Here is a 12,719-nt window from a genome sequence, read left to right on the forward strand (position 1 = left end):
TCTCTATGCTCAGTGTGGTCCACACGACACAAAGGTTGAATCAACTTTTCTCCATTTTAACTGGTTCCCAGTGTGATTTCTATGTCACCAGCACCCGTTAGTTGCTACAGGTGAGTTTCATTACAAATTAAAGGAGCATCACCTGCTTGGAATACAACTATTTCTGATTGTTTTGAAAAGTGTCATTAATTCTGTCCAGTCCATGTTTGGAGTTCTGTGTGGAATGGATCAGATTTGGCTTTTTTCTCTGCTTTTTTGTGTTGTTCTAATGCAAACAAATGAAATAAACACGAGAATACCAAAGAATTTGTGATTGCAACAGTTTTGAGAGACTGGGAGAAGTGGTGTGTTATCTGATACAGAGGTGTCAATATTTTTGGCCATGTTGTCACCAGAAATACAGAGGTGTCAATATTTTTGAGCATGTTGTCATGTTTAGCCTACAGTTCAGCTCAGTACAGTTCAAATAAACACAAAATAATTTCTGCTTTCAAAAGTTATATGCTGGTCACACAACATGTCTTTTAAATAAATCTTTTGTTTTTTCGAAACTAAAGTACACAACAGGAGAATCTCCTGTGTACACAACTAGTATAAATAAATGTGCCCCAGGGGTGTTTACATATTAGAAAAGAAGACAATAGAAAAAGGAAATAATCATACAAACGTTATGTTTGACAGCTGTTCTGTGTGTAGGCTACTATGGCAGCCCAGCAGCTAATCACATGAGATGGGGCTGCTGTTGTGTCACGTGAGGTTTTGCTTCTTAAACATGGCTCCAACTAGCACAGAGCGAAACGTCATCAGCTTTGACCCACTGTTGTCTGTCTGCTGAATCGCGTCTGTAAACATCAGAATATGAAGCAAGTACACATCGCCCTGCAGTATGCGCTTGTTTTGTAAAGTTAACGTGATACAAATTCACCATGCGTGAAACCGGCGTTTCATCGTTAGCTTAATGCCAGTTAGCTGTCAACTGCTACAAGTGGTGCGAGGTGAGCTACACATTAAACTGGAAGTGCTGTTGTTCTGTAGTCACTTTGGAGTTAGATATAACCAGTGCAAAGTATGCTCTTGTTTACCTCAGTGTCAGTGTTGTTGGTTACTGACCTTATAGGATGGATATTTGCTCGTTTGGGTTATGTATCGTCACGTTAGCCCATTCGTTAAGCTAACTGTTAGCGTTGAGTTGATGCTGCTTCCCCAATTTGTGGAGCTTTTTCTTAAAACATAAAGCAGAAGTTCTCAACTTACTCTCGTCATTCAGATATTTATAATTTGAAAGAGGTGGACAAAAGCCTAATTACGGCTAAATGTTTTATTTTATAGTACTAATAGTATTGGTTTAAGTTGAACTTTATTGTTTCTTGGAAGTTACTATCTGCCAGCCAACTAGCGCCAAACAAAATTCATTCTAACCTTTTACTGATGTTACTATATATGACCTCTTTGGAACTTGTATTAAGTAAAATGAATTGTGCATGTAGTAAGAGACATTCGGTAATGGTTTGCTTGTGTTAAAGTTATGGTTGAAATCAGTAAACTTAAAATTGGACGCTTTTTTAAGAACACTTGTTTTAACAGGATAGAGGCAAACTAGTCACGTGAGATGAGCTCAAACTTCACTGACTTGGAGAAGGACGACTTGTCATGTGTATTCACCAGCATCACATCGCTCTTGCACTGGAGAAACCTAATTTTCTGTGTAGAAAACAATCCATCAGATGTCTCATTGCAGCATTGCTCAGCAGTATAACTGCTATGGCACTACAAAAGAAGTTGTTGCTCATTTGCAGTAATTGTGCGTTCATGTTTGTTTGTTTGTTTTTTTTTTTATTGAATTTGTTATTGGGACAGGTGGAAAAGGAGATTACGCCTGCCCTTGATGACACTTTTTTTCCTCGCTGTGGAGGACAGCCAGGTGAACACACTGAACAGTGTGCAACTCTGAACAAGCATTGAGGACTTACCATGGATTGGCTGATGCATGCAGTTGAGAAAGACTTGGGGGTTGACCGACGACATCAAGGTCCAGGTCGCAGTCAAATGGAGCTCATAGCCCTTGTCCCTACTCGCTGGGTGATGGGCCTGAGGGAGAGGAGAGTCATGCGCTGTACTCGCTTTGACAGCATCAGTGAGGCAGAAATTCGTACATACCTTCAGTGTTCCCAGGCAAAGTTGCCTCCGGGCTGGACACGAGTGTGCATTCAGGGTCTGAGGAAAAGCAAGCTGAGCTACAGACTGGCCAGAGACCCTTGCCATCAACAAATGGAGTTCACCTCACCAGAATCCTATGTCAAAACCATGCAGTGTGTGTCGCAGCACAATGTCAGGTACTGTATATACTTTGATATTCACCTGTAAAATGTGGCTCTGCTCGTCACCTTACAGCCTTTAAAGTTCCAAGTTAAAAAAAAAAAAAATCTAAATGATTGTTACTATTTGTGAAGATTATCCAAATAACATTCTAAATGCTTTTCTTAAAATATGATATTTAGAATAATTGATAATGAAAATATCTTTTAACACCCTAATATCAGGCTGCTGAAGGTCCACTTAAAATGAAGTAGAACTTGCATAATTGGATTTATTTAGTGTTTCTTCTATTTTTATGCCTGTGCGCCAGCGATAGGTGCGGCCAAAAGCATTATTTTTTCAGGTTGTCCGTCCATACAGCCCATTCTTGTGAACGTGATATCGGGAACTCCTTGAAAGAATTTCTTCAAATTTGGCTCATGTGTCCACTTGGACTCAGTGATGAACTGATTAAATTTTGGTGGTTAAAGGTCAAGGTCAGTGACCTTCTTTCTGTCCTATACCCGTGAATTTGACTGGCTGCAAGAGGCATACAACAGCTAAGCAGTAATTCTAGTTGTACCTAAATGAAATTTTGTCACTTTGGGGGGTTTTTGTTCACTGCTAGTGGGGTTGCTTAACCGATTACTCCTACTTTAAGCGTTTAACTCTTCCTTGTAGCTTTTCAAAGGTTTCTATGGTCATACACTTAACTGTTTGCCCTGTTAGATGTGAATTGAATCTAAAGGTCCAGATGTCCCTTTTTAGTGATGTATTAGTTTTTTGTTTTGTTCTTCCCTTTTCTTTTTTTTTTTATTTTAAGGAACCTATGGCGTGAAGCTCATTACAAACTTGTGAAGCCATATGCAGGAGCCAGTGAGCAGATGCATGTTGCAGCTGTAGATGCAGTGCGTCATGCACTACAGAAGCTCTTCGGTGCCACATTCATCTCATCTGACAGACTGTCACCATCCCTTTCTCCAGCTAGAGAGAAGGAGAAAGAAAGCCACTTACCATCAAGTTCATCTTGTATTTCCAAATCCCAGTCAAACCACCTGTGTCCTAATGTTCTGCCAGCAGACTGTCTCCTGGAGACAGATGAAATGCTGTACGTGGTTCTACCCTATACTCAGTATTCACTTAATGATCTTGTCTCCTTCAGCCCAGCCAAGCTTGCTAACAGCCATGCCAAAGTGTTGTTCTTAATCTACCAGTTACTAATAGCTCTGCAGGCATGCCATGCAGCAGGCTTGTCTTGTGGAGAGCTCTCTCTGCATGACATAGCAGTAGATGAGCAGCTCTGCAGCCACCTCAAAGTCAACCTAGCCCATTATGAGGAACTGGGAACAGAAGGGGATGTAAATAGTGATGCTACTAGCAGGCAAGTACCAAAAAGTGTCCTGCCAAGTGACAATGCATGTGTGAGCCAAGAGAACAAAAGACTTTGCAAAGACTGCTTTGGTGAGCTCAAAATGTTGGTTCTAGACTGGGTTCATGGACGAGTCAGTAACTTCCACTACTTGATGGAGTTGAACAGGTTAGCAGGACGACGAGAAGGAGATCCAAATTATCACCCAGTGCTACCATGGGTGGTGGATTTCACTGTGCCGTTTGGAAAGTTCCGAGACCTCAGGAGGTCAAAGTTCAGGCTCAATAAGGGGGATAAACAGCTCGACTTCACGTATGAGATGACCAAACAGGCTTTGGCAGCTGCAGCAGGTAATGGGATTGGTGGAGGTGGTGTAGGTGGAGACCTCAGTGGCTCTGTGGGTGCTGGCGGTGTTGGACAGTCTGACCACCTCCATGTGCCTCATCATATATCTGATGTGCTCTCAGACATTACGTACTATGTCTACAAAGCTCGGCAGACACCAAAGTCAGTGTTATGCAGCCATGTTAGATCCCAGTGGGAGCCTAATGAATACCCAGCGAGTATGGAGCGTATGCAGAGCTGGACCCCTGATGAATGCATTCCAGAGTTCTACACAGATCCCTCTATTTTCCGTTCTATACACCCTGACATGCCAGACCTTGATGTGCCTTCCTGGTGCAAGTCCTGTGAGGAGTTTATTGAGGTCCACAGGCACCTTCTGGAGAGCAGAGAGGTGTCCCAGCATCTGCATCACTGGATAGACCTCACATTTGGTTATAAGCTGTCTGGTAAAGAAGCTGTCAAGGCCAAAAATGTGTGCCTGCACCTAGTGGACAACCATATCAGTCTGACTAACTATGGTGTAGTGCAGCTGTTTGATCAGCCTCACCCGCCTCGCTTACCTCCTTCCCTGTATGCACCAGCAGAACCTCCTCTCCTTGGACTAGCTGCTCTAAATGTGCCCTCTCTACACATCCCTCAAATTGACACCATGGCTGACACTGTGGATGGAATGGTGCCAGAGTCCACAGGGTGTGAGTCCAGTGGCTGGACCGTGGTAGACAGAGATGAAGAGCTTGAACAAGGTATGGAAGCTCTAGACTCATTAGCGTCCAGTGGCTCATGCAGTTCTGCATCCTGCTCTGCGCCACTACCAAGTATCAGTACAGCGGGAGGAAAGATGGGAGGGGAGCACACAGCGCCTATTGTATCTCAGTCCCCAAGTTCATTCCCTGGTGATTTCACAAGTGGTATCGGCCCTGGTTTACGCAGTGCCATGTTACAGAGAAGTGGGCCAGTGAACAAAAAACATGGGGAAGGAAGTGTAAGCACCACAAGTGCAGAGGAATTCAAGATCATCCTCCCTGAAGGCTTCAACCCTTTGCAGCCTTTGGAAGAGCTGGAGAAATTGAACAATTTCCTGGTGAAGAGTTTACATGCTGACATAGAGCATCCTACAGGACCTAGTGACTGCATGAGAGCTGGTGTGATAACTGAATCTCTACCCTCTCTTACACAGCTCTACCAAAGAGACATGCAGGCCCTTGGTGTTGTCATTGCTGAGTTATTCTACTCCTCTAAACTGAGAGGACTGAAACCAGGCACCCCCCTCAGACAGCGTTTTCAAGCTGTTATGAAGCTATGCTCTGCCAGCCTCCGTGATGTGCCACTGTCTTTGCATCATGCCCTTGAGAATCTGCTGCTAATGGAGAAGCACTCTGGAATAGCACATACAGAAGTATCAGATTGCCCACGTCCACTTCTTTTCAATTATGACCCTATCTGTGATGGTCTCCCTCCTCCAAACCCCTGCCAGTTATTGAACTCAGTCATCACCCCCTTTCCTTTCCCTTCTTACTTTGCCGCACTTCATCGTTTTATTTTTTCCTACCATACCAAGATCGAGACTACACATAGTCTTCAAAGAAGAGATGTTGTTTTTCACCTATGGCAGCAACTAGAAACACTGTTACAGGGTAACATCACAGCTGAGGGCCTTGAGATTTTGTTGCCCATCATTCTGGCCCTCATGCTTGAGGAATCTACTGCTGTCTATGCTGCTTGGTACCTTTTTGAGCCCATCTCTAGAGTACTGGGCCCCAGAAATGCAAACAAATACTTACTGAAGCCACTGATCAATGTATATGAAAACCCTCACTGCTTAAGAGGGCGTTTCTATCTCTACACAGACTGCTTCATTCTTCAGTTGATTGTAAGGCTTGGCCTGCAGGCCTTTCTGTCCAGCCTACTCCCCCATATGCTACAGGTCATCACAGGCTTTGAAAGCTGCATCTCAGGGTCTGGTGGAGAAGCATGCAAAGGGCTGAGGGGTGGTACATGTAATCTGGAAGAGGAAGAAGACTTTCAGTGTGGTGAGGTGCGATCATCGACTGGGTCTGTTAGCGGGAATATGGGTGGTAGCGGTGGAGCCACTGGAGGTGTTGGGGCAGTGGGAGATACGGGGCTAGTCGACTACTCCTCTGGCATCAGTCTCAATGACCAAGTGTTCCTCTCAGAGGCAGAGGACTTTCAAAATGGGTTTTATGTTAACAGTGGAGCAGGGATGGCTGCTGGGAAACAGCAGAGCCACAACTCAGCAATAAAGGATCAAGACCAGGAGTCCCTAAGCGTAGGGAAACTAAGTGACAAAAGCAGCACAAGTGAACTCTCTCTGGGTGATGGAGACTCAATGCGGGATCGAGCCAGTCTCAAGTCTGCTGACAGTAGCCAGGACCTGAAACACGCCGTTGAGGGAGAGGAAGGAGGAGAGCTGGAGGACGAAGATGTGACAGAGACTAATGAAGGTAAAGAGGGGACATTTGACCCTAATATTACCAACCTGGAGCTCACTCTCTCTGGAGCCACAGTTGCCACTCTGGAGGGTGAGTTTGTGAATGGAATGACACTGGAGGAGGCAGAGAAAGGAATCGTTGGAGAGCACGAAGAGGATGAAGACCATGAGCTGACAGAAGAGTCTGAGGAGAAAGAGCAAAAGATTCTTCTAGGTGAGTGAATGATGGAGGATTATGTGACACATTTGTTTAACTGATCAGTGGTGCTTTCAGGATTATATTTTATAGTACACACAAGAACCACGTATGGCTACCACCATGAGATAATATGTTTGCTAAATTAGTTATAACAAGAAACTTATCTCATTGGGATCCTATCACCTTAAAGCAAGACATTTTTCTCGTAATTATGACATACTGTATTTTCTCGTTAAGAGATACAGTAGGCTACTGGAGTCAGTGACCGCAGCGCCTTCTTACCTTATTCAGTTCAGCAATGACCAGCATTGCTATTAGGAGGTTCTTGAGAATTACTGATCTGACACTTAAATCCATGTGTAATCATTAGCTGCCAAAGTAACACATGAATACTGGTCATGAGTCATGATTAATAAAAAAAAAAAAAAAAATACCCTGCACATTTTCCAGATTACAGGCATTGACAGCAAGTGAAGTCAGTGTGTGCGCTGCTGTCACTCTCTCCAAGGGAGTGACAGCAGTATTTTCAGAGAGTAGGCTATATGATCTGCTCTAGGGGTGTGTAATTAGATATAGTGCTTGACCTCGGGCCATGAATTTGAAACTATATTCCTTTATAGCCTCTACTATATGTTGATCATGCAATGACTGCCAGATGGAGAAATTGACCAAAATCATTAAAAGAAAATGTACACACAGTGCGTACAGGATTACCGCTGCAGGCACCACTGTAACTGGTAATGTCTAATGGTTTTAATCTTGTTTCTACACACAGATACAGTCTGCAAAACAGTTCGTTGGCTATCGGCAAAGCTTGGACCAACTGTGACGTCTCGATATGTAGCCAGAAATTTATTGCGATTGCTCACAAATTGTTACATTGGTATGTAAATTTATACCAAAATTTCTTTAGCTTATGTATACATTTATGTTTTGCAACACTAACAAACCATTGTTTTGTGTTTTCTAGCTAATGTTTGTTTTCTATGTCTTTTCTCAAATTCTCTGCCTGTAGGACCTGAGAACCACCAGTTTGTTGCTCCTGCATCTGAGGAGAACAATATGGAGAGTGTGGGAATGGGCAACGTGTATGAGAAGAAGCCAGTGATCGGTGACCAAACAGCAGGACCTGTGTTGGACTGTCTAATTTACATTGCTCAGCTTTATGGAGAGCCTGTACTCACCTACTTGTATCTGCCTTATATAGGATATCTGGTAAGATGAGAAAAAAGGCATTTAAGAAAAAGAGAATAATGCTAGATGGCTTTTTTTTGTGGGAAAGGGAATTTTGTACCAGAGGACACTTTTTAACGGTAATTATTTGTCTAAGAACAAATGTGTTTGTTTTTAGGTTTCTCCGCCTTCTTCACAGCGTCTAAACACACGTAAGGAAGCAAGTCTGCTTGGAGCTGTTGCACTTACACAGAAGATCATAGTCTTTCTCTCTGATACCACACTAATGGATATGCTTATGAAGATCAATCAAGATGTGCTTCTGCCACTTCTGGACCTGCTCACCACCCCCCGCATGGGGTAAATAACACACACCTATAAACTCGCATATGCATACTGTATACAAAATATGCTGAGGCACCGCACAGTGGTGTCTGAGAGTTCCATGATTTGAACATGTCAAACAGCAGCATCATTGTAAAATATCACAGATTGTATTTTTACATCTGTCACCCACTTTGAACTGTTTCAACTTTTTGAAGTTCAATATCTTTTTCATGCTTGTGTTGAAATAGAATGAAATCTGAAAATATGCTTCAGTAGATCTGTCAGTCATCACCTGCTTGGTTTTACCCGTGCTGCCGTACCCAGGTTCCCCAGCGGGGTGCAGACGCGCACAGCTGTCTGCATTAAAACACTCAGCCTCGTGGCTCTCATCTGTCTGCGCATTGGGAGGGAGATGGTGCAGCAGCATATGGCTGACACTCTGCGCCGGTTCTTTGCTGTTTTCTCTCTGTTGCATTCGCTGCAGCCCCAGGTATACATGCACACAAACACAATACATAAAGACTGACAAGTGTCATGTCAACTTTATTTCTAGAATATCTTCAGTAAGCAGATCAGGCACAGAAAGCTTTATGAACAATAAAGGACAAATGCAGATGGAAATAGGGATAACAATAGAAACAGAAGACAGAAACTTGGAATATGAGCTGCCTGAGAGATGGGGAGAGCAAAAATGCATGTATCAGAGTGGCAGGATGGTCTTGTTGCATTAGATAAACGTTTATTTATATAGTAATGGAACTAGAAGCACACAGATGTGATGACTGTCTGTTAAACTATAGCTGGACAGCGCCCCTCGCAGAATTGTGGGAGAAGTCACAGTGGTGGATGTTTGCACAGCTGAAGACTCAAATGTGACATATGAGCTGGGAGTCTTGGAGGAGTTGCAGACTGTATTTAACCCTGAGATGGCCCACGCCTCCTACATCCCCTTCTACTGTCTCATAGGTAGGAAATGCCTCATTTTGTCTGCAATATAAAACACCCTATCCAGCAGGAAGAAGGTAGTACTCTTCTCTAAATGAGAGAAATGTTCACGCTTCACTGGTATGAATCTGTTACATTGTGATTTCTATAGGTGACGTTGCAATTCGGAAACTGGTTCCCAACTATGAGCTGGTCTGGCAGTTGGCCCAGTCCTACCATCAGAGTGTGAGCCAGGGTAGTCCAGAGACAAACATCACAACAGCATTCAGGGTAGGGCTGCCTCCATCCTCCATGAGTCTCTCTTCTGGTCTAGGCAGACATGTGGGTTGCAGCCCACTCCCTGCACCCTCAAGTTGCTCCACCCCACTTGGAGATCCCCTCCCCGAGTCAGGCACATTTGGGAGCCACCTAGTAGGAAACCGTATTCAAGTGTCCCGAGACACTGATTATGGTGGTAGCCACAACCTGGGCTTGGCTAGCTCATGGGGACACTCAAGTCATACTGCTCCCAGCATCACCACTTCCTCCAATTTCACTACTCCATCTATTGTCAGTGCTTCCTTATCCTCTTCCTGGGTGACAGGCCCCACCCTAGAGGACAGTGCCCTGAAGCAGGAACTCCCTCGTAGTTGCCGTTCCTTGCAGGGCAACTGGCTGGCCTACTGGCAGTATGAGATTGGTCTCAACCAACAGGATCCACATTTCCACTTCCACCAGATCCGATTGCAGAGCTTCCTGGGTCACTCAGGCACCGCAAAGTGTTTGGCACCGCTGGCGGGAGAAGATTACTTCCTTTCTGGTAGTAAAGACAAGACTGTGAAACTTTGGCCCCTCTATAACCATGGTGATGGTACCCAGGAGGTTGAGCCCAGGCTGACTTATAATGACCATCGAAAGTCTGTCTTCTATGTTGGACAGCTCGAGGCTTCACTGGAAGTAGTCAGCTGTGATGGTGCTGTGCACCTGTGGGACCAACATACAGGTATGGGACATCAAGCACAATGCATTTCTGCTCATGATCAAAACATCTGGAGCTTGTAACTGTGCTTGTGTAATTTTTAGTGTTGACTATATTCTATCTACTGGCATCCTTAGGCAAGCAGATCCGCTCATATGAAGCTGTGGATGGAAAGAATCCTATTACAGCTGTCACCACCATGCCAGCTCCACACTGCAGTGTTGTCTTTGGCAGTGCAGATTCTGTTCTTCGCTTCATTGATCCTCGCAAACCAGGACTGCAGGTAGCAATCTCACTTAAGAGGCTCATTCGTTTGAGACCTGTGCCATACAGCATCACCAATTATCAGTCATTACTGTTTTCAAAACGATAGTGCTCTTTATTCTTCTCCACCATATTAAGATATTTCAGCTTAACAATGACAAATCTTCCTCTGTGTCCTCAGCATGAATTTCGTCTGGCATACAACAATCTGAGTGCTGGACTCATCCGCTACCTTACAGCAAGTCCTTCAGGGCGCACAGTTGCTGCAGGTTTCTCATCTGGCTTCATTATTCTGCTAGATGCACGCACAGGACTTGTTTTGAAGGGCTGGCCAGCTCATGAGGGAGATATCCTCCAAATGAAGGTACACTTTGTGTGTGTGTGTGTGTGTGTGCGCCTTTAGTTATGTGTATAAATTTTATTTTAATACCATCATGTGCCCATTTTTGCTAGCCCCAAGTTCAGACTAGAATTAGTTTTAGGATAAACATGAGGGATAGAGAGCCGAGATGACAGGCAACAAAAGATCACTGTGCAGACTCAAACAAGGACAACCCCGTGGGCCTCTTCCTAAAAACAAGAGGAAAGTTTGTGACTGCTCACAACTCCTGTTGCTGATGTTGTTTTGAAAGTGGACAGCACTATGAACCGCAACAGCATTAATTAATATCAATTTCTCCTTCATAGATGGGTAAACAACAGTGTATGTACCAATGAAAAGAGATGTGTAACACTCTAAAAAAAAGTGGGTAATTGAGAAACCCCATATTTTAACTGGTATAATGCAGACATAGTAACTTCTCCAGCCTTAAAACAATTCTCTCAAATGTTAAAGAAACAAGGCATTAACAGACATGCAACGTGGAATTTTTGTTGTTGTTGTTTTTTTAACTTGGGGTGCTTTCACACCTAAAGTGTTTAGTTCGATTGAATCGAACTAGAGTTCGTTTTCCCTCTTGGTGCGGTTCGTTTTGTCTGGTGTGAACACAGCAATCGCACTCGAGTGCACACCAAAAAAACAACATGCGCCAGGATGAATTGTGGGCAAACTGTACGACTTGGTTTAAGCGGTAAATGCAAGTAACGTAATACAAAATAACCAGGGCGAGGCCCAACCCGCGTATGTTGACCTCCGTCCTCTCTCGTCACAGAAACGTGGACTTTCTTCCTTTATTTACTTTTTTCCTGTTCTCGCGGCAGACACATCTGACCAATAAGCGGAGAGAACGTTCTCGCGTAGTTTTACGTGATGTGTTTTGGTGTGCTTGGATTTTTCTGTGTGTGAAACGAAACCGAACCAAGGAGATATTGCTACATGTTTACAAACTCGTCAACTGATTCGGACCAAAGCAAACGAATTAAGGTGTGAAAGCACCCTTAATGTTAAGTCCCACCAAGTAGTGGAAACATTACTCCCTTTCAAGTAGCTCAAAGGTTGGTAAATCCAACTGGTGGTTGCTGTGTCTTCCCCCACATGACCACATACAGTCCCAAAATGTAGTGCAGACAATAACATCATGGGTCTTGAATCTGCTCCTTAACCAGCAACACATACAGCAGACACACTGGCGCCTCAAGCAGTGAAAACAAACAGGTACTGTGCTCCAGGGGAATTCAACATTGATGAGCTGAACATTCACCACTACGGGGCCTTTACATGCTGGCTGCTTGTTGGTTAGACCTTGTCAGGTAAAACAATGAGTCCCTGTACAGGAACATTCCCAGACATGCAGTAACTTCAGGCCCTGTATTTTTCACCACATCCTCTGGTCACAGTGCAGCAGGAGGCCTGGAGATTATGACCATTCAAGAAGATCCTTGAATAAACCAAGATGCTTCTGTATAGAAATACTAGAACATACATTCACCTCATTTTTTTGAGCTTTAGATCACGTCTAAGATGATAATTCACCACTGTAACATTGTAGATAAGTCAAAAAACAAGGAAAGCATGCCATGGGCTCTTTAATATTAGTTTTAGTGGGTGTGTTGATTGCATAAATGTTTTAGAATAAGTACAGTAATAGAATAATATAGTATTATTTTAGTAATAGTATTTAGAATAGTACTGTTGGATGTCAAAGTGTTTAGAGAAAAAGGGAGGAAGGAAAGGAAAACATGAGAAACATTTCTGGCTTTGAAAACATTTAAGAACCTGATTAGTTTAAAAAAAAGCAATCCTAATTACTTAAACAACAATTTAATGTTGTAATGCAGTGACATATCAGTCAAGGGTGAATACTAAATATTGAGTAAGTGCCAAATACAGAGACTTTATCTGTTAATACAGCTTAAGAGTATACCAAAATACCAGCAATGTGCTAACTGTTAGATGAGTTGCGTTGTTGTTGTAGAAATTGATACCTGGATCCAGTGACTGACATGCACTAGCTTG

The 12,719-nt window shown here is 43.5% G+C and overlaps 1 protein-coding gene across 1 annotated transcript in view; it reads left to right on the plus strand.

Moving 5' to 3' along the window:
* The first annotated feature begins 747 nt into the window (after positions 1-747).
* The window catches only part of wdr81 (WD repeat domain 81), a 14,772-nt gene continuing 2,800 nt past the window's right edge, over positions 748-12,719 (plus strand). The window contains exons 1-11 of the mRNA XM_020614838.1: positions 748-995; positions 1,858-2,333; positions 3,119-6,672; positions 7,433-7,540; positions 7,673-7,872; positions 8,009-8,190; positions 8,482-8,647; positions 8,958-9,123; positions 9,254-10,084; positions 10,198-10,343; positions 10,506-10,688. Of these exons, the coding sequence (XP_020470494.1) occupies positions 1,972-2,333; positions 3,119-6,672; positions 7,433-7,540; positions 7,673-7,872; positions 8,009-8,190; positions 8,482-8,647; positions 8,958-9,123; positions 9,254-10,084; positions 10,198-10,343; positions 10,506-10,688 (5,898 nt within the window). The 5' untranslated portion in view covers positions 748-995; positions 1,858-1,971. The remainder of the gene's footprint in view (positions 996-1,857; positions 2,334-3,118; positions 6,673-7,432; positions 7,541-7,672; positions 7,873-8,008; positions 8,191-8,481; positions 8,648-8,957; positions 9,124-9,253; positions 10,085-10,197; positions 10,344-10,505; positions 10,689-12,719) is intronic.

Source organism: Monopterus albus, unplaced genomic scaffold (genome assembly GCF_001952655.1).
Source record: "Monopterus albus unplaced genomic scaffold, M_albus_1.0 scaffold152.1, whole genome shotgun sequence".
Lineage (NCBI taxonomy): Eukaryota > Metazoa > Chordata > Actinopteri > Synbranchiformes > Synbranchidae > Monopterus > Monopterus albus.